This window comes from Myotis myotis, unplaced genomic scaffold (assembly GCF_014108235.1).
Source record: "Myotis myotis isolate mMyoMyo1 unplaced genomic scaffold, mMyoMyo1.p scaffold_m19_p_21, whole genome shotgun sequence".
NCBI classification, from domain to species: domain Eukaryota; kingdom Metazoa; phylum Chordata; class Mammalia; order Chiroptera; family Vespertilionidae; genus Myotis; species Myotis myotis.
The window spans coordinates 4,067,769-4,085,266 of record NW_023416326.1 but is presented as its reverse complement, the minus strand read 5'-3'; the positions used below and the strand labels follow the sequence as shown (position 1 = coordinate 4,085,266).

General features: G+C 54.9%; 1 protein-coding gene across 2 annotated transcripts in view; it reads right to left on the bottom strand.

Moving 5' to 3' along the window:
- The window catches only part of SLC35F3 (solute carrier family 35 member F3), a 50,925-nt gene extending 33,427 nt beyond the window's left edge, over positions 1-17,498 (bottom strand). Inside the window, exons 1-2 of one of the 2 annotated variants that reach the window (XM_036355049.1) lie at positions 16,274-17,498; positions 15,265-15,494 (exon numbers count right to left, since the gene is read on the bottom strand). In XM_036355049.1, coding sequence (XP_036210942.1) covers positions 15,265-15,490 — 226 coding nt within the window. In that variant the 5' untranslated portion in view covers positions 15,491-15,494; positions 16,274-17,498. Of the gene's footprint in view, positions 1-15,264; positions 15,495-15,866; positions 16,065-16,273 lie in introns of those variants that run through there. The other variant, XM_036355048.1, reaches the window with a different exon arrangement.

Genomic DNA, 17,498 nt, shown 5'->3' with positions numbered 1-17,498 from the left:
GGGGGGGGGGGGGGAGTGGCGGGTAAGATGGCACACAGAATCTGTTCTCCTTAAATTTGCGTGCGGCCACTGCATGATACATTGGCCTGTTATATCTGATCGCCCTTCTCACACCCACAGAATACGGGTTTTCAAAGGCTACAGGGGGTGATAGGGTGAACATGGAGCACAGTCCGGCCCGAGTGGCTCAGTGGTGAAACAAGTCTACCCCAAAACCAAGAGGTCCCTGGTTCGATTCCCGGTCAGGGCACACGCCCCGGTTGTGGCTCGACCAGCAGTAGGGGGTGCACAGGAGGCAGCCGATCCATGATTCTCTCTCGTCATTGATGGTTTTGTTTTTGTCTTTTTAAATATTTTCTTTTATTGATTTCAGAAAGGAAGGGAAAGGGAGATAGGAATATCAATGATGAGAATCATGGATCGGCTGCCTCCTGCACATCCCCTACTGGGGCTCGAGCCCACAACCCGGGCCTGTGCCCTTGACCGGAATCGAACCTGGGACCCTTCAGTCTGCAGGCCGACGCTCTATCCACGGAGCCAGACCAGCTAGGTCTCATCACGGATGTTTCTCTCTCTCTATCCCTCTCCCTTCCTCTCTCTGAAAATCAATAAAAACATATTTAACAAAAAGAAAATACAGCATATCGCAATCTCTCACTTGTTGATCTCATATCACACACACACACACAACAATCTTAAGAACATATTGGCTATGTTGATACCCCAGTGGGGTAAGGCATGGGCGGGGAACGAGGTGGAAAAGAAAATGAGCAGCAACAAAAAATGAAAGTGAACACGCATCTTAAAAAAATCTCGGGCCCTGACCGGTTTGGCTCAGTGGATAGAGCGTCGGCCTGCGGACTGAAGGGTCCCAGGTTCGATTCCCGTCAAGGGCATGTACCTGGATTGCGGGCACATCCCCAGTGGGGGGTGTGCAGGAGGCAGCTGATCCATGGTTCTCTCTCATCGATGCTTCTAACTCTCTATCCTTTCCCTTCCTCTCTGTAAAAAATGCAATAAAATATATTTAAAAAAAAAATCTCGAGATCACACAGAGATCATCTGAGTACAGTCAGAAGTCAACACGGTGCGGACACCCGGACCTGGGGCCCTCCCACTGTCTCCCCAGGGTGGGCCAGGCCACGGGTGACTCCGGGGAGCGCAGTAAAAGGTCCTGGGACACAAGGCGGGGTCCCCGAGGGCGCAGGCCGTTCGGGGAGGAAGGTTTAAGAGGCGCCAACCAGCCAAGAACCTGCTGGGGCAAAGGTGACGCAAGAGACGGGAGTTTCAGCAGCAAATGGCCTTGTGACCAGTGACAGAGTGAGGCGGGTGGTGGGGAAGGAACGCATTTTCCTCCCCGTCTGACGTGCACGGATGGAGACATGCGGGCACCCATGCAGAGACGTGTGACTGCACGTAGACAGGGAGCGAGCCGCTGACCCCTCACTTCAAGCCCTCACTTGCCATGTCGTGTCCGCTCAGAATCCCCCAAGTGTAACACAGCGCCCACAAAACCCATCGCACAGAGCAGGGCGGGCGGGAGGCGGGACAGCGATGCTGGAGGAGATGAACTCCCCACAGGGCCGGATGAAGCCTTCTGCTCCCAAATCCACGTCCGGGCGGGCGGAAGGACGGTGCCGGGAGGCGAGTGTGAGGATTGCCCACGCATGAGGTCACGGCTGCCCCCCTGTTCCCAGGGAGGGAGGGGTCTGCAGAGAGTTGACGAGGGAGGACGCGTACATGAGCTCCTGGTGCCCACTCCTTAGGGCCCGAGAAACGTCGCCCACGTTAGAAAACTGAGGCTGGAGATGCTAAATGAGTCTCCCAGGATCCAAGAACTGTGTGTGGCCAGGCCAGGCCAGAACCGTCGTCCCCCCCCCACCCCCACCCCCACCCCCACCCCGACTTCCTCCACAGCGGGGCAAGCCCCGGGCCTGTGGGGGCCGCCCAGCAGCCTGAACAGACCAGGTCTCCTGAAGACGGGGCCGGGGGGGGGGGGAGGGAGGGGGTGGACACATCGGCTCACCTGCTGCACTTTGCTTGCCAAGTGAGACAGGTGTGCAGCCCAGAGGCCGGCCGGTCCTCCCTGTGGCACGAGCTCCATAACTCCCTCTCAGGTTCCCCCACCCCTCTGGCATCTCAGCTGTTTCCTGAACTCACGTGTCTCCCAAGGGAACAGACATGTACATGTTTCCACACCCGACCTGGGCCGCCATCACACTGATTCCACACGGAGGCGCTGGGAGCAGCCGGCTGTCTGCGATGGAGCCCAATCCTCCAAGTGTAAAGCGATGCCATTCTTTTGCGTTAAAAATGCAGTGGTTTTGTATAAAAAGATGACTTGAAACATGAATGTGCAACGGGTTTATCGCCATTTCAGGTCAATGCACCACGATTTCTAAAATGCCTCCGTCCTTGTCTCAAACGCAGGGAACCTTGACAGTTACCAGTTTGGGGTCCGTGGTAAACAAATGTGAAGAATAGCACGGGAATCGGAGGCCAAAGCGTTTGAGAACAGCTGTGGGGAAACGCACATCAAGTTCAAAGTCCTGGCTGCCCTGTGGAGGGGAGGGAGACACCAAGTGATGGGATCTGGGGTGGGGATGGGGCGCTGAAATGTATCTGCAACTTTCTTTTCCTTAAAAAACAAAGCAGCCCGGCTGGTGTGGCTCAGTGGTTGAGCGTCGTCGACCTATGAACCAGGAGGTCACGGTTCGATTCCCGGTCAAGGGCACATGCCTGGGTTTCGGGCTCCATCCCCAGTGGGGGGCGTGCAGGAGGCAGCCGATCCGTGATTCACTCTCAGCATGGATGTTTCTATCTCTCTCCCTCGCCCTTCCTCTCTGAAATCAATAAAAATATATCAAATTAAAAAAAAAAAAAGCAAGGGAGAAGGCAACATAGACTTCAATAGAGCTGGATGGTGGTCCTATTGCTTTTCTGGTGCCTTTTGGTGTATTTGAAAAGGGTCCTGATAAAAAATAAAGTCATCAGCGTAGTATTTAGACGGGTGGAGAGAATTACCAGAAATTTGGATAAGCAAACTCGTTCCCCAGGGGACATGGGCCTAGAGGGGGCTCGCGAGTGAGGGGGGAGGGGGACAGCTCTGGGCAGCCAATGCCTTTGTACACTTTCACAAAAATAGAGTCTCCAAAAAGCAAAGAAAAAAGGAAGAAAAAAACACACACAAAAACCCGTTAGTTATGCAAAACACAGAGGTGAGACTACAACCTGAAAGAACATGCAGTAAAACTCAGTGGCGCCGAAACCGGTTTGGCTCAGTGGATAGAGCATCGGCCTAACGGACTGAGAGGTCCCAGGTTCGATTCCGGTCAAGGGCATGTACCTGGGTTGCGGGCATATCCCCAGTAGGAGATGTGTAGGAGGCAGCTGATGGATGATTCTCTCTCATCGATGTTTCTAACTCTCTATCTCTCTCCCTTCCTCTCTGTAAAAAATCAATAAAATATATTTAAAAAAACAAAAAACAAAAAAAACTCAGCGGCAATCGTGCGAAATGCCGGGATAATGGATGCTCCGTGCACCTCCATGTGCCGGCCACGGGTGCTAGCGCTTGTACAATGTGGGATTATTTTTAACGTCAGCCACGGATCCAGAAAGACACGTTGTCCCTATTTTCTTTTTCTCCTGGGGAAGAAGGTGGTCACGGCTGTCATTTAGGTCCTTTTCATCTTCTGGGCTCTTTTTCCATCCGTGGCTGCCAACCCTCGTCCCTTAATGCACGGGGAGTCTTTTCTGACGCGCAGGTGGTGGGAGGCTTTCTGCAAAGAGGCAATTAGCTCCACGGCATCGCACAGAATTGGTGCCACCTCCCCCAGTCCATTACCCACCCCGCCTCCTCTCCGCGGCTCGCCTACCCGCCACGCTCAATCAAATATTAATTTTGATAGAAATGGCTCCGTCATGACCCACACTGGAGGCCCAAATGGACGGGGCTTTGTAGCTTTATTCTCTGGGCCATTTCCTCTGATGCGTCGCTAACAGCTGTGCCCTGGATAAAGCGGGACCCCTGGACTCCGGCGATAAGGGGGCTTCACTGGGCGGCTGGCCTCAGGTGGACACACACGGGCAAAGAGATGCCGGGTGAGGCCAGAGGGCGCCGTCCAGGCCCCCAGCCCCGTGTCCGGGACCCCATCCATCCCTGTGTCAGCAGGAGCGCGGGGAACGAGGAAGGATCTAGGGCAGCCGTGGGCAAACTACGGCCCGAGGGCCGGATCCGGCCCGTTTGAAATGAATAAAACTATTGAAAAAAAAAGACCGTACCCTTTTATGTAATGATGTTTACTTTGAATTTATATTAGTTCACACAAACACTCCATCCATGCTTTTGTCCCGGCCCTCCGGTCCAGTTTAAGAACCCACTGTGGCCCTCGAGTCAAAAAGTTTGCCCACCCCTGATCTAGGGCGTTTCTGTTTTGCTTTGTCTTTTTAAATTTTTTTTTAAAATGTTTTTCAGAGAGGAAAGGAGAGGGAGAGATACAAACATCAAGGATGAGAGACAATCACGGATCGGCTGCCTCCTGCACACGCCCCACACTGGGGATCGAGCCCACCACCCCGGGCATGTGCCCTTGACCTCTGACCGGGGAGCCGAGCCCTGACCTCCTGGTTCATAGGTCCACACTCAACCACTGAGCCACCCAGGCAGGGCTCCTCAGAGGTGTTTATCAAGGGTTTTGTCCTGGGCTCTGTATTCAGGCGGCCGCTCTGCAAGCACCGAGCTCTCTGCACTCCTGCTGCCTCCAGGACTTGCAGTGTCTTTGCTTCTTTTCTGTCTCTTCCTAAATGAAAGCATCAGCCCTCGAGGGGAATGTCGCTGCTGTCGCTGTCAGACAGGAGCAGCCATCCTCCCCTGGTGCCAATTACAGCAACAACAGCCCGAGGGGCAGCCACCTGTGAATCAAGACAAAGGTCCCCCTGGCAGCTTCATTCATAAGCTTGAGAATGTGCTGAGTCGCCTTTCCCACAAACACTAGGGGCAGCTTGATGCTTCCATTCCCATTGGCAGGGAATCCGGATCTGTCTCCGGGCACAGAGGGGCGCTCAACACCGCGCCTGGAGTCGAACCCAGACATGGATGGCGCTCCCCTTAGACACCGCAATGGCTCACACCCCCGTCTCCCCTATGATGTGAGGGGCGTCCCCATGTCCTTCCGGAGAATTGATTCTCTACGGCACCTAGTCCCGGGCCACCCACATCCGGCTCCCTGCCATTGCCTACCATCGGGAACAAGAGTCGTAGGTGATTTTCTCGTTAACGATAACACGAGACCTAAGTCTAAAGCAAAACCTGCGTGAAAGGCAAACATTGAAATTCCTTCTGTAGAGAAAGAGTGTGTGCACCTCTATGTTCCTAGCAGCACAATTACAGTAGCTAAGAGCTGGAAACAGCCCGAGTGCCCATCTGTAGACAGTGGATAGAAAAGCTGTAGGACATTGACCCTGTGGAATACTATGCAGCCGTGAAAAAGGAGCTCTTACCCTCTGAGACAGTAGGAGGGAGCTGGAGAGCATCATGCTGAGAGACATAAGCCAGTCAGAGAAAGACACGTATCCCGTGATCGAACTCACACGTGGAATCTAAGTAACAAAATAAACTGATGGACAGAGTGGATCCAGAGACATGGAGGCAGGGGACAGAGTATGGAATCTCAGAGGGAGGGCGGGGGAGAGAGGGTGGGAGGTAATAAACCAAGGCCTTGTGTGCAGATATGCACGGCCCATGGCCCACGGACACCGATAGTGGGGTGCTGAAGGCCTGGGGTGGGGGTGGGCGGGAGGGGATCAGTGGGGGAGGAAAAAGTGAACATATGTAAGACTTTCAACAATAAAGATTAAAATAAACACATTTTCCACACTTTTGCTTAAAAAAAAATTCCTTCTGTAGACCCTCACTGGACTGCGATCCCAATGAGATTATGCAAATTAGGAATCATGGAAATCAGGCATCGGAAGCTGCTTTCCACCAACAGAACGGTGGGCAGCCCGGGGTGCCCACCGGCCCTCGTGAATTCTCTGCCGAGTGAGGACCTCTGTTATTCTCTGTGCGTTCGCGGTCACTTTTAAAATCTTTAATACCCGTGTTCCCTGGAGATTAGAGCTTTTTTTTTGTGGCTAAGAGGACGGATTTTGCGATTTTATAAACCAGGGGCTTTGTTAGCCACGCCGCCCCACGGTGAGTGAGGCGGAGGGATTGTCCTCGCGATGAAAGGGGATCTGCTTTAAAGGGGGAACCGTCTCCACATAGTTCCATTCATCCTAACGGATCTCTAACATCAGCCGGGCTGGAGGCCGGGAGTGGAACGTGACCTCCGGGTCAGAGGTCGACGCTCAACCACTGAGCCACCCCGGCCGGGTGCTCTCCGTTTTCTACGTAAAATGGGGATGATAGGAACACCCGACGCGAATGTTCTGATAAAGCGTCAGGGAGCCTGCACCTGGCACCATGAATGACCCACAGTCAGGGCTCAGGAACGGTGATCTATCATCATCATCATCATCATCATCATCATCAATTTTAACCCTTTGAGTGCCAACCAATAGCCTAGGAACGATGCTAAAATTGCCAAGGCATTTTTGCTGATTTTACAGCAGTTTAGGAAAAAAATTATGAATCCCAAGTAAATGAAGTGACATATTCAAAAACGTAAGGAAGCCTTTACTACATTGACATATCTAGCAATATCATCATCACTGATAAAAGCAGACTTAGAACTGGACGCCATTTGGAAGCTTTGATAGCGCTCCCGGCACTTTTGGCGAAAGACAGGAAGAGCTCGATAGCGGACCCCCCCCCCCCCCCGGCACTCTAGGGGTTAATCCTCACCCGACAACTGTTTTTATTGATTTTGTTTTGAGAGGGAGAGAGAAGAAGGGGGGGAGAGACAGAGAGAGGAGCATGGATGTGAGAGAGGAACATCCGATTGATCCGTTGCCTCCCGTAGGCGCCCCGACCGGACCGGGGATCGAACTGCAACGGAGGTGCGCGCCCTGACGGGGAATCACACCCACAGCCTTGCGATGTACGGGACGACCTTCCAGCCGGCGGCGCCACCCGGCCAGGAGCCAGCTGTCCTTGTGAACACGATGACGGCCAGCTGCGCCCCTGGCCGCTCTCGGCACGGGGGGGGGGGGGGGGGGGGCGCAGGAGCCAATCCTGTGGTGAGACCACCCACCCCAAGTGACCGGTTTCCCATCTGCCCGAGAGAGAGGGCTTTGACCTCCACATCTCAGCCTTGACCGTGACGATGAGGCAACCTTCCCCACGGCACACACAACACAAATCACTCCGTGTTTGTCACTCTGGTAACCAGGCAACCGACAGCCTTTTCTCCCCGTGAATTCGCTCTGAACTGGCTCCCTCTGATTCACTGGGCCGTGAATCATTTGTCCTCCCCAGAGGTACAATTAGGGACCCGGGTTTTAGCAGAACCACTAATCCTCCCTCGGCCTTAGGCTGTGCCGAGAGCAGATGCCGCATCCCCGGGGCAGATGGACCCAGGCCCACGCCCCAGCAGAGGTTTCGGGAGGCAGGGTGACGTGGAGAATAAACTGGACTAGACTTCACGCTGGTCTCCTCTCTGCTTGAGCGGCAGGATCCTGGGCAAGTCCCCTCAGGGCCTGGGACCCCATGTCCTTACCTGCAGTGCGAGGGCGTGAGGGTAGGAAACCTCTCCAAACCCTCTTAGTCCTACATCTCCAGGGTTAAGCAACAGGGCCTATTTGCACAGGGAAACATCCGAGATGAGAGAGAATCGTGGATCGCCTGCCTCCTGCACGCCCCACACTGGGGATCGAGCCCACAACCTGGGCATGTGCCCTTGACCATGAATCAAACCCTGACCTCCTGGTTCTTAGGCCGATGCTCAACCACTGAGCCACACCGGCCGGAGTCCACTGGCCCCACATCCCCAGGAGACCCACAGAGATTTGGCTCGTCCACCTTCTGGGGCGCTTTCCTCGGCTCCTGAAATTTCAGTTGCAAAAAGAGCACCTTATTTATCGCTTAGGACGGAGGAAACCAGCAAAGGGGGGGGCGGGGTGTTCCCTTTCATCTGAAGCTATCAGTCCTGGCTACTGACTCATCAAATTCTGTTGATGAGGCGGTTTCGAGAGAAGCACTGAGGTCAGCAACCTCAGAGGCGAGTGTCCATGAGGAGGCGGCGGAGACAGGGCAGGCTGGGAGCAGCTCCATCCGTGAGCGAGGGACGGACGCTAAGAAGCAGAGGGCAGGGAAGTCCGAGCCGCTCCCAGCAGGGCCCCAGCAGGTGCAATCAGACTGCAGAGGTTTTGTGAAATGACTCCCTTTTCAACCATGACACCTGCAGGAGGGATATGCACCAACCCAGGTCCGTTCAGAAGGAAATGGTCCCCTAAGTCCCCGCCATAGGTCCCGGGGTCCCAAGCGCAATCAAGGGCCAGGTGACAGAAGGAACGAACGTGACTTCTTTCGGCTCGACGGGGCTGTTGTCAGAAGCGTCTCTGCCTGTCCCCCTCACACCTGTTCCCCGTCACCTCCTGCCTCCCCAGGCCAGGCGAAGTCCCTGCACAGGGGGTGAGGGTGGTGTCCTTCAGCCCGGCCTGCACCCTCTCCAATCTGGGACACCTCGGGAGATGTCCAACTGATGGTTTAGGCCTGATCCCCGCAGTCAGACATCCCTCTCAAAATCTGGGACTGCTGGCTCCTAACTGCTCACCTGCTTGCCTGCCTGACTGCCCCTACCCGTTTCTGCCTGCCTGCCTGATCACCCCCTAACCGCTCCCCTGCCAGACTGATTGACGCCTAACTGCTCCCCTGCCAGCCCGATGGCCCCCAACTGCCCTCCCCTGCCGGCCCGATGGCCCCCAACTGCCCTCCCCTGCCAGCCTGATCGCCCACAACTACCCTCCCTGCCGGCCATCTTGTGATGATGTGAGGGCGTCACGTGAGGGCGCAAGGATCATCTAGGCTTTTATTAGTATAGATTGATTTCAGCGAAGAAGGGAGAGAGAAACATCAATGATGAGAGGGAATCATGGATCGGCTGCCTCCTGCACGCCCCACACTGGGGATCGAGCCTGCAACCCGGGCATGTGCCCTGACCAGGGAATCGAACCGTGACCTCCTGGTTCATAGGTCGATGCTCAACTCCTGAGCCACGCCGGCCGGGCCAAACGAGTCTGATTTTATAACAGCGTCCAGGGACGAACGGCGAATGGAAAGTAAACCATTCTCCAGGAAGCAGGAAGTGTTTTCCTCAGTGTTTTCGTTCATTTTGGGGGAGGTACCTGATCATATCCACAGTTCAAAAATAAAAAGAAAATTTACACACAGCTGTCCGAAATGTACTTCTATTTTCTGCCGTGGAAAGAAAGGGTAAGGTTTAGGGCGGCAGCTTGTATGTTTGCTTAGAATTCAGAGGCCGAGTCAAACTTAAGTGAGGTTCAAAGACCTTTGCTTGTATTTTTTGTTCTTTTTAGAGTCTGTAACTTGGAACTAATTTTTAACTCTCTCCCCTCCAAAAATTCTGGGATTTCAGTCCTGTGGTACAGCTACCGACTGGGATATCGCGATGGACAGCCTAGCAACATTTTGTTTTTCTACTTTGTAATTTTTAAAATACTTCCGCAAGCATCTTCTCTTGCAACCCATCCACTACCTCGACACTCTCCTCTTCCTTGACCAAGATTCATAAAGCCTTTGAGTTGGAAAGGACCTCGAATGTCACCTGGTTTAACTTATAGGAGTGTGTCCCACCGAAATCCTTGTGACAGTCATATGGCCCTCACTAAACAAGCCTTCCAGATATGAATGGGTTCGTTCGTTCATTCATTCATTCATTCATTCATTCATTCATTCATTCATTCAATAAACACTACATGCCTACTGTGTCTCTATCATTCCCTCTTGCTAGTGCTAAAGCAACAAGAGTGAGAATCCGGCTGGTATAGCTCAGTGGTTGAGCGTCGTCCCATGGACCAAGAGGTCCCGGGTTCGATTCCTGGTCAGGGCTCGATCCCCAGTATGGGACGTGCAGGAGGCAGCCGATCAAGGATTCTCTCTCATCATTGATGTTTCTCTCTCTCTCCCTTCCTCTCTGCAGTCAACACAAAAATATATATTTTTTAAAAAGAGCCTTAACCAAGGCAGCCGGAAAGGGGGGAAAGGGTGACATGAAAATAAGATCTCGTACTTCACACGTGCCACCATCATTTGTATAACTTTGGACCACAACCCCAGGAGGGGACGAGACAGGACCCGCCCGGCGTCTGGCAATGAGGTGTGCAGGAGGCAGGAGGACGGACCAAGGTGACCGCAGGGTCTGACTACCCGATGGCTGGCAGGGACATCCATCACATGGGGCCCGGGGTGGGGGTGGCACGGAGGAAGAGCCGCTCCCAAGAACAAGATAAAAGAAGTCTATTCCGTTGGTGAGCGACTCCGATCAATAGGAAGGCCCGCTTGATTGAATTTCAATCATTCTTTCTGCAACTCGGAATTGGAGAGCTGTCCCGGTTACAAATGAGCTCAGGTGCAAAGCACAGAAAGCCAGGCGGCTGGCTTCCCTCCTGCGCTAAGAAGACTGGAAACACACACACACACACACACACACACACACACACACACGATCCCACCCAGGCTGGTGCGGCTGGGACATGCCAGCCGAGACCCAGACTGCTCCCACCCCCCTGCCCTGCCAGCGGATCGGGGAGTTCCCATCCGCATGGTGACGGCGGTGGCACTGTGTCCGGATCTGGGCAGGGCGGAGGGGGACGAGGATAACCCAGAACTTTCTCTCCGGCAGGCTTCTCCCTTCTGGGCAGCAAGAGACTCCTCTCTCAGGCATTTCATGTATATTTCATCGCCCAAAACCACGGCCCGCCCGTGGCCACCCCTGGCTACAAAGGATGCTCAGAGATGGAGCTGCTTACAGTACCGCCTCCGTGGCTGGCCACAAAGGCCCTTGGGTCACCTCAAAGTCCTTGTCCCACCTTCTCCTGGTCACTCTTTCCCCAGCTGACTCCTGAAGGGGGCGGGGCATAGCGGACTGAGGGTCCTGGCCCCACCCCTTCCTGGCACACCCCGTGTTATGGGAACCTCAATGGCTTTCTTTAAGGATGTTCTACGGATGGATGGATGGATGGATGGATGGATGGAGCTGTGATCAGATGGAGCCTAACATTGAGATTTGACTTGGGGTGGTGAACACACAATACAATGCACAGATTACAGTTTGTAGAATTGGACACCTGAAACCTATGTACTTTTATAAACCAATGTCTCCCCAATAAATTCAATTTAAAAGTTTTTTTTAAAAAAAGGGAAGAATTATATACTTCGTTTTCACCCGCATTTCTGGCCCAGAGCCCCTCCAACCCTTGACATTTCCTGATAAGAGCAATGAAGGGGAATGGGTGAGCTCTTGCCAGCCACACCTGAGTTTGTACTAAAGACCTGGCTTGCAGGGAGCCCGGAGGCGGGGGATGGGGGGGGAGCTGGGGGGGCTGGTTGCCATGGCACCAACGCTAAGGAGAGGTTGGAACTTTCCGTCCCACGTCCCCCTCCAGGGAGCTGGGGAAGGCTGGGAATTGAGTCAGTCTCCAATAACCAATGGTTTAAGCAATTGGGGTTTTTGTTGTGTTTTTTAAAAATATATATATATATTTTTTTTATTTCAGAGAGGAAGGAGAGGGAGAGCGAGATGGAAACAATGAAGATAAGAGAGAATAATTGATCGGCTGCCTCCTGCCCGCCCCCCTCCCTGGGGATGGAGCCCATAACAGGGGCATGTGCCCTGACCAGGAATCGAACCGTGACCTCCTGGTTCACAGGTTGATGCTCAACCCCTGAGCCACGCCAGCCGGGCTGAGCTTGAGTTTTTTTAAAGGAAGAGAAAGGGAAGTTGCCAGGGGCCCCACCCCCTAGCCTGCTGCTCACAAGCTGTGGGTGACGCCCTACAAGAAGTCATGATGCAACCGATGGTTAGTGTCATGAGGTCAGCGGGAGGGGGGGATCCAAGGCCGTCCAAGCTGTTTCGTCCAACGAGCACACGTGTGCGCCGGTGAGACAGATGGTCCAGGAGAGCGTGGGGCCTCGTGGAGTGACACCTGTCCGTCTTGTCTCCCTCTACGTAATTTTCTAGGAAACAGCGACTGTACCGTGTACTTGGAAGGGACCGAATTTGCTGCCCCTTGGAAGCAGTGAACGGTCTGCTGGCGGATGGATGGGTGGATGGATGGTTATGCCATTTACAAATGAGCGTGTTCATGAGCACGCAGGGATTTTCTGGAACCCCAGCCTGGCCCACGGGGTTCTCCAGAGGAGAGCATCTTCATCGGGAACAAGTAGACTCAACTTGTAAAAAAAAAAAAGGAAGCAGAGTCCACATTCATGAAGAAACACCTTTCTTCCGACCCTTGGGAATCAAACTTTGAGGACGTAGCCCAAATTTTTAGAACTCTCCATTGCCACGAAACAGATGGTGGGGAAGGATAAAAATGATTCCCTAATAGAATCCCACCTGGTCCAGGCCCGTGGACGAGACCCCACAGACAGGAGGAACTCGGAATGTCACAGGAAACATCTGTCAAGCCAGACAACTGCTCTGAGACGTCTCAGGGGCCCCAACGCCCTTGAGCCTCCTGCAGGTCAATCATCTCTCTCGTCTCGAATGCTGTCAAGGTCAAGGCCACCTCAAGCCGCAGCACGAGAGCAGGACGCGTGCCCATGTCCTAGACAGCTGCTCAAAGGCCTGTCTCCCTCGTTGACCAAAACAACGGACCAGGTGCCTCACGGTACAGGCCTCTCTGGGCTCTGCAATGAGGACAGGAAATATAATTTCCTCCTGATCCATGAGGCCAGGAAAGGTACCGTGCTCCGAGACCGGGGGAGTAAGTTATTCTGTGAGCACGTCTCCCAGTTTGTTGAGCGCGATGCTTAAGCAACAAACACGATAACTCACTGATTTCAACATATAGATAAGGCTCTCGATGAATTTATTTTTCTCTCTTCAAAACAGCTAAAGCATTGCTCTAAGAGGTCTTTGGCTGTATTAGTCAAACATTAGTTTCTCCAAATGTAAACTTAAAATCCAATTAATTCGTCAAAATGTCAGGTTTCACCTACTAGTAAAGCGTTTTAGTACAGAGGAAACAGCTTGGAGGAAAGAAAGATCTTCATAGGAGGAGAGAGTGGGGGGAGCTGATTTTATTCACGGCCCTATGCTCACCGTAGCCTTGTCTGCTAATATCTCTCCACATGGCCTTTCCCCTGTCTTTTTTTTTTTTTTTTTTAATGGATTTCAGAGAGGAAGGGAGAGGGAGAGAGAGATAGAAACATCAATGAGGAGAGAGAATCATGGATCGGCTGCCTCCTACCCGCCCCCCACTTGGGGATCAAGACCGCAACCCGGGCCTGTGCCCTGACCGGGAAGGGAACCGTGACCTCCTGGTTCATAGGTCGATGCTCAACCACTGAGCCACGCCGGCCGGGCAATGCATTCCCCTGTCTTAATGATAAAGCATGCTTGTGCCAAACGCTGCCGTGAGCTCCCAAGGTCACAGACGGAATGACAATGACCAGCCTTAGTATGACCTTCGGGCTAACCAGACGGGCCCATGAAGGCTGCGGTTGATACCACTGTCTTCGGTTACCCGGGAAGCAGAGGCTAGGAATAGGAGACAGAGGATTCCAACAGAAATTTAAGAGGCAGAAATATTATCCGCGTCTCCTGTGCTTGTGTCCAGGAGAAATGGGCTTGTGGTTCTACGGCCAGTGCTTTCCAGTTGAAAAGGGAACTTGGACCTTTGTCTTCCTTCTAGAACCCAAAGCCAGCTTCTGACCAGCTACAATTTTAGCAGCAGACGCAGGAGATGGGAGGAGACCCGGGCGACCTTTAGACAGAGTTCAACGCAATCGCCACCGTCCTTCAGAAACAAGGACACGAAGAGAAAACACTGAAGTTCCACATTTCTTCCTGCAAAGGACTGAAAAGGAACCCGCTAACTGCTAGCACACCACTGACCTTTGACTTGAAACCAGGGGTTTTAGGGAAAAATAAAACCACCACCACAACACACACACACACGCTAAAAGTGGATGTATTTTTAGAACGGACTGTGATTAATTTACAAGAGCTGGATTTTTTTCCCCCTAAGGACCAACAAAATATGTTCCAATGTCAAGCAACAAAGGGTAGAAACATATCCCGGGATCACGAAGCTGCTAGCCTTGTATCACGAATGGAACCGTGTCACGCATGTCTCACACGCACCCCAGGGGTCACTGCCTGCCTCTTTGTGGTCAGGAAACAGACCGTGGGGACGGGTCCCCCTCCGTGTGGTTTGCAGTCAGGGGTACCCCGAGTGAGTGGTCGTCACCTTCTGCCTTCCAAACCCAGAGAAAGCACTGTCCCCCAAGGAGTCCCACTCACACACAGGTAACGCCTGCATCGCTGATCACCACACTGTCAAAGCCATCAGCCCGGCCCATCAGCCCAGGACCGTTTCGGCGGCTCCACCTGACACCAACCAGGTATCTGTACCAGACCTAGAAGGGTCCACGCCCAGCCCTCCAGGGAGGACGGATAAAAATTCGAGGCAAAGGGAGTGAATGAGCTCAAATGAAGGCCCAAGCATTGTCCCCCATCGGGGGTCTAGGCAGCGGTTCTCAACCTGTGGGTCGCGACGCCTTTGGCGGTCGAACGACCCTTTCACAGGGGTCGCCTCAGACCATCCTGCATATCAGCTATTTACAGTAGCAACATGACAGTGATGAAGTAGCAACGAAAGTAATTTTACGGTTGGGTCACCGCATGAGGAGCTGTACTGAAAGGGCCGGAAGGTTGAGAACCACTGGCCTAGAGGAACAGGGAGAGTTAAAATCCAGGCCAGCTGAGCGCGCAGTCTCCAGCCAAGCCCCATTCCAGCGAGTGACACCTTCAGATCCACAGGGAAGCTTCACAGTGCAGGACTCACCGTCCCCAAAGTCTCCCAGGGTACCCCTCACTAGCAAGGGATAGGACAGGGAGGTGTGTGGGGAACGGGGAAGGGGGGGACCTGGAGTGTAAGAGAATGGATCAGAAATCCCCAAAGGCCCCCGACAACTCCCATCTCCAGGCCTCTCCCTCAAAGCTGCCAACCTGGGTCTGTGCCTGTGCTCAGGGCGCAGGAGGGCGGCCAGGCGCATGGCTGCGCGCGCTCCCAGGACAGCAGGGGGGACCCCCGGCCGGGCAGGGGACAGGGGGCCGGGAGGTACGGCCTTACTTTTGCAGCTCGCCGCCCAGGGCTGGTAGCCGTAGTAGCCGGTGATGCGCAGGATGCGCTCCTCGATGGACGTGAGCCCCGCGGGCCCGCCGGTGAGGTCCTCCACCGAGCGCGACCACTTGAGGTCCTCCTTGATGGCCTCGTCCACCACCAAGTACTTGAGCTGCCGGAGCTGCGGGCTGATGTCCGACAGTCTCCGCGGGCTGACGTCCGGGGACCTTCTCATGCCACTGCGGCCAGGCGGGCGGGCGGGAGAGATGCGGGGGGGAAGGGGGGGTCGGTGAGGATGGATCGGAGGCCGAGCAGGGGCGCGGTCTGGCCTCCAGGGGCAGGTGCCACCGCCAAGCCGCGCTCCCCCTCCCCGCTCGCCGCCCACCCGGCTCCCCGGCAGCCTCGGCGGCGTCGGGTGCCGTCGCCGGTGCCCGGTCCTGGGCGCCTGGGGCAAGGCGGAGGCGGGGGGGTGGCGAGTGGCGAGGGCCAGGCCGTCGGGAACTTGCCGGGCAGCGCCGCCCCTTCCCGAGCCCCCCACCGCCCGGCACCCCAGCCGCCCAGGGCCGCCCGTCCGCCCGCCCGCGCGCGCGCCCGCTCCAGGCGCTACTCACGTGGCGATGCCTTTGCCCCGGGGCGCGCCGCCGGGGAACTCTCGGATCCCCATCGGCGGCGGCAGGGTGCGGCCGCGGGCGCCCAGAGTCGAGGCGGAGGGGCCGCGGGCTGAGCCGCCGGCAGCCGCGGACCCGGGAGCGGAGGGCGAGCTGCCCGCGAGGGTCCGCGCCGCCCCGCGCGCCTGTGCGCGCCCGCGCCGCGCGCCTCCCCAGCGCCTCCCCCCTCCCCTCCCGCCCTCCGCGGCGCGGGCGCGGCTCCCCCGCTCCAGCCCCGGCTCCCGCTGCAGCCCGGCGGGGTCAGGGCCGCTCGGGCGCCGCGCCCTCACCGGCCCGCCGCCCGGCACGGCCCGCGGGAGCCCGGCCCCCGGAGAGCACGGCGCGCGGGGTGCGCTCTGCTCTCCACGCACCTGAGCTGGGGGTGCGCGCCAGCCCGCGACGCCGGCGCCAGGTGGGGGCGCTGCTGCCCCTCCCCGCGGCCCGGGCGTGCGCTGCGCTCCGAGAGGCACCAGGCACCTCCTCCGCCCCGCGACTCCTCCCCTCGGCCAAGACCTGCCAGGCCCTCCTGCTCCAGGTTGAGCAGTTCTGTTCCGTTTTTCTTTTTTCTTCTTTAATACATTTTTATGGGAGAGGGAGAGAGAAACATCCATGATGAGAGGGAATCATGGCTCCACTGCCTCCTGCACGCCCCACACTGGAGATCAAGCCCGAAATCCCGGGAGTCGAACCGTGACCTGGTTCATAGGTAGACACTCAACCAGAGCTACACCGGCTTGGCTACGTTAGTCTTTAATCGTCTTATTTTCTGTCTGCAAGCCAGCTCTCCAGAACAGGGCATCGCTTTTCATAACGTTATTGTTCTGTTGTTAAAAAAATAAAATACATGTGCGTTCATCAGGGCAAGTTTCCGAAATACAGAACTATGTAAAGAAAAAAAATACCCCTTCTAACGGCCCCACATGACTCCTTTATCAGTGGATTGCCTTCCACACGCTTTTCCAATAGAAAGTATTTTCTTCTCAAAATCAGAATCGAACTGTACACACTACTTTTTGTACGCTTTTGATAGGAAAATGATATTGCTTCGGCAAAGTAGGGATAGAGGAGGACTTTCTCGAGGGAATCGTGGGTAAGGGACAGCGACAAAACTCTGACATCATGATGGAAAGAAACTAGGAGCTCCCTTGTTCAGGTTAGGAGAGAGGCCAGGGGTCTGTTCTCGCCAGTCCCAGCCACTGCAATTAGACGAGGAAAGGAAATTAAACGTGTCTCTATTGGGGCCCTAACCATGGATTCGCCACATTCAGGCCGTGCGGACCCTGGGCCGATCTCTAACCTTTCTGAAACTCAGTTCTCTCCTCTGTGTGAAGGGGGTGGCCTTATAAGATGGTTGTGACGATAAAATGAGCCAAATACGTGTAAAGGACGTAGACTAGGGCCTGGGACATGGTCAAGGCCGGTATTTAGTAGATATGAGCTATCATTACTATTTTTAAAAATCTTTATTGTTGGAAGTATTACATATGTCTCCTTTTTTCCCCCATTGGCTCCCCTCCAGCCCACCTCCACCCCTTGCCCCAGGCCTTCAGCATCCCATTGTCTGTGCCCGTGGTCCGTGCATATCTGCACACAAGG